At 41.4% G+C, this 1,548-nt stretch overlaps 1 protein-coding gene across 1 annotated transcript; it reads left to right on the top strand.

Moving 5' to 3' along the window:
• The first annotated feature begins 108 nt into the window (after window positions 1–108).
• On the top strand, window positions 109–1,394 carry LOC103461540 (epoxide hydrolase 1-like). The gene is made up of 2 exons (XM_008403815.1): window positions 109–228; window positions 430–1,394. The coding sequence occupies exons 1-2, from the start codon at window positions 140–142 to the stop codon at window positions 647–649; spliced, it is 309 nt and encodes a 102-aa protein (XP_008402037.1). The 5' UTR covers window positions 109–139; the 3' UTR covers window positions 650–1,394.
• Window positions 1,395–1,548: the final 154 nt, after the last annotated feature.

Genomic DNA, 1,548 nt, shown 5'->3' with positions numbered 1-1,548 from the left:
TTTTATTCAATGAAAGAAGTTCAAGTAAATTTCCAGTAAGTTCTACACTTTCCATTTTTGGTTTTTAGAACACATTTGAGTAAAATCCTGATCCATTCCTTACAGGAAGTTCTCTCTGGATGACCTGCTTACCAACGTTATGATCTACTGGACTTCAAGCTGCATCGTTTCTTCAATGAGGTTCTATAAGGAAAACTTTGGCAAAGGTCTGGACGCGCCCCATGCTAAGTGAGTGATAATTCATCCTAGATCCTAYCCAGTCCTTACATTATCAACAGACCACTGCATTCCTCCTTGAAACTGATGTCGAGAAAATCCAGTAAGATATATCAAATCAGAGAAATCATGAAAGCTTTTAATGTTCAAGCTATAAAGTAATTCTCTGCTTTGMWGGARGGCTGTTGTCATTTGATCGCTTTCTGTTCCCAGGATACCGGTCTTCGTTCCGACGGGSTTCGCCTGCTTCCCCAACGAGCTGATGCATACGCCCAAGCTTTGGGTCAAACAGAAATACCACAACCTCGTCAGCTTTTCTCCCATGCAGCGTGGCGGCCATTTCGCTGCCATGGAGGAGCCCCGGCTGATGGCGGAGGACATCCAGCAGTTCACAAGATCAGTGGAGGAGATGATGAAGAAGAAGAAGGAGTAGAAGGTTGATGGATAAGATGCCAAATGTTTTCTCCTGCATTTAGCCAAGAAAGGAGGTGATTTTTTYCCCCTTAGTGGAATCAGAACATTTTAGTGGATTAGAATAACATATATTTGGGACATGTAATATTCAAATATCCACACACATCACACACCTAGCTGGCAGATGAAAGCACCTAAATAACTAGAGGCAACATATTACAGTTAATTGTTGCATAAAGCATGTTTTTCAGAAATTTTTTTACATAAATCATTATTTCTGAATTTTTTCTGTTCTCCTTCAATGACGGAGTAATAAAACTGACTGGTTTTAGAGATGGTTTGTGCTGGCAGTCCAGCTGTTTAATGAATATCTAGGCACTTCATTCACTACAGCCTGGAGTGCTGAAAAGAGAAGAGTGAGCAGCTGCAGATGGGATGTCAGGGGGMAGCCAGTGTTATTGTGTTGACAGCATAGACAAGGTGCCAAGCATTCCTCTGACTGATAGCAGAAGACCTCCACACTCAGGCCACAGCCGTGATAACACTTGCTGACCAGTCAGGTTTAATATTCAGCCATGTTGCCATTTAGACACATTTCAATCTTCCTGGAGTCAAATAGGAGTGGCTCTTACTTTACTTTTACTTTTTATTATTTGACCAGGAATTAGTGATGCAAGTAATTGATTAAAGGGGCCGTATTATGCAAAATGTACTTTTTTTTAGCYTTATATCATGTTATTGTGTTATACTCCCTTACCAAACCATTCTTGGAGTGTTGCTTTGATTCTTTCTTGCATGTTTCAGAAATAATTTAGTCTCCATGGCAACTATTCAGCTGTGCAACATGCCTGGTTAGCCCTGCCTTCGAGACGCAACTCCTCAGAGCTGCAGTTTCCAAGTTTCCACCTCACAGAGCAG

The sequence above is a fragment of the Poecilia reticulata genome, unplaced genomic scaffold (assembly GCF_000633615.1).
Source record: "Poecilia reticulata strain Guanapo unplaced genomic scaffold, Guppy_female_1.0+MT scaffold_2170, whole genome shotgun sequence".
NCBI classification, from domain to species: domain Eukaryota; kingdom Metazoa; phylum Chordata; class Actinopteri; order Cyprinodontiformes; family Poeciliidae; genus Poecilia; species Poecilia reticulata.
The sequence above is the reverse complement of the archived record's forward strand: the minus strand, read 5'-3'. Positions and strand labels throughout refer to the sequence as shown.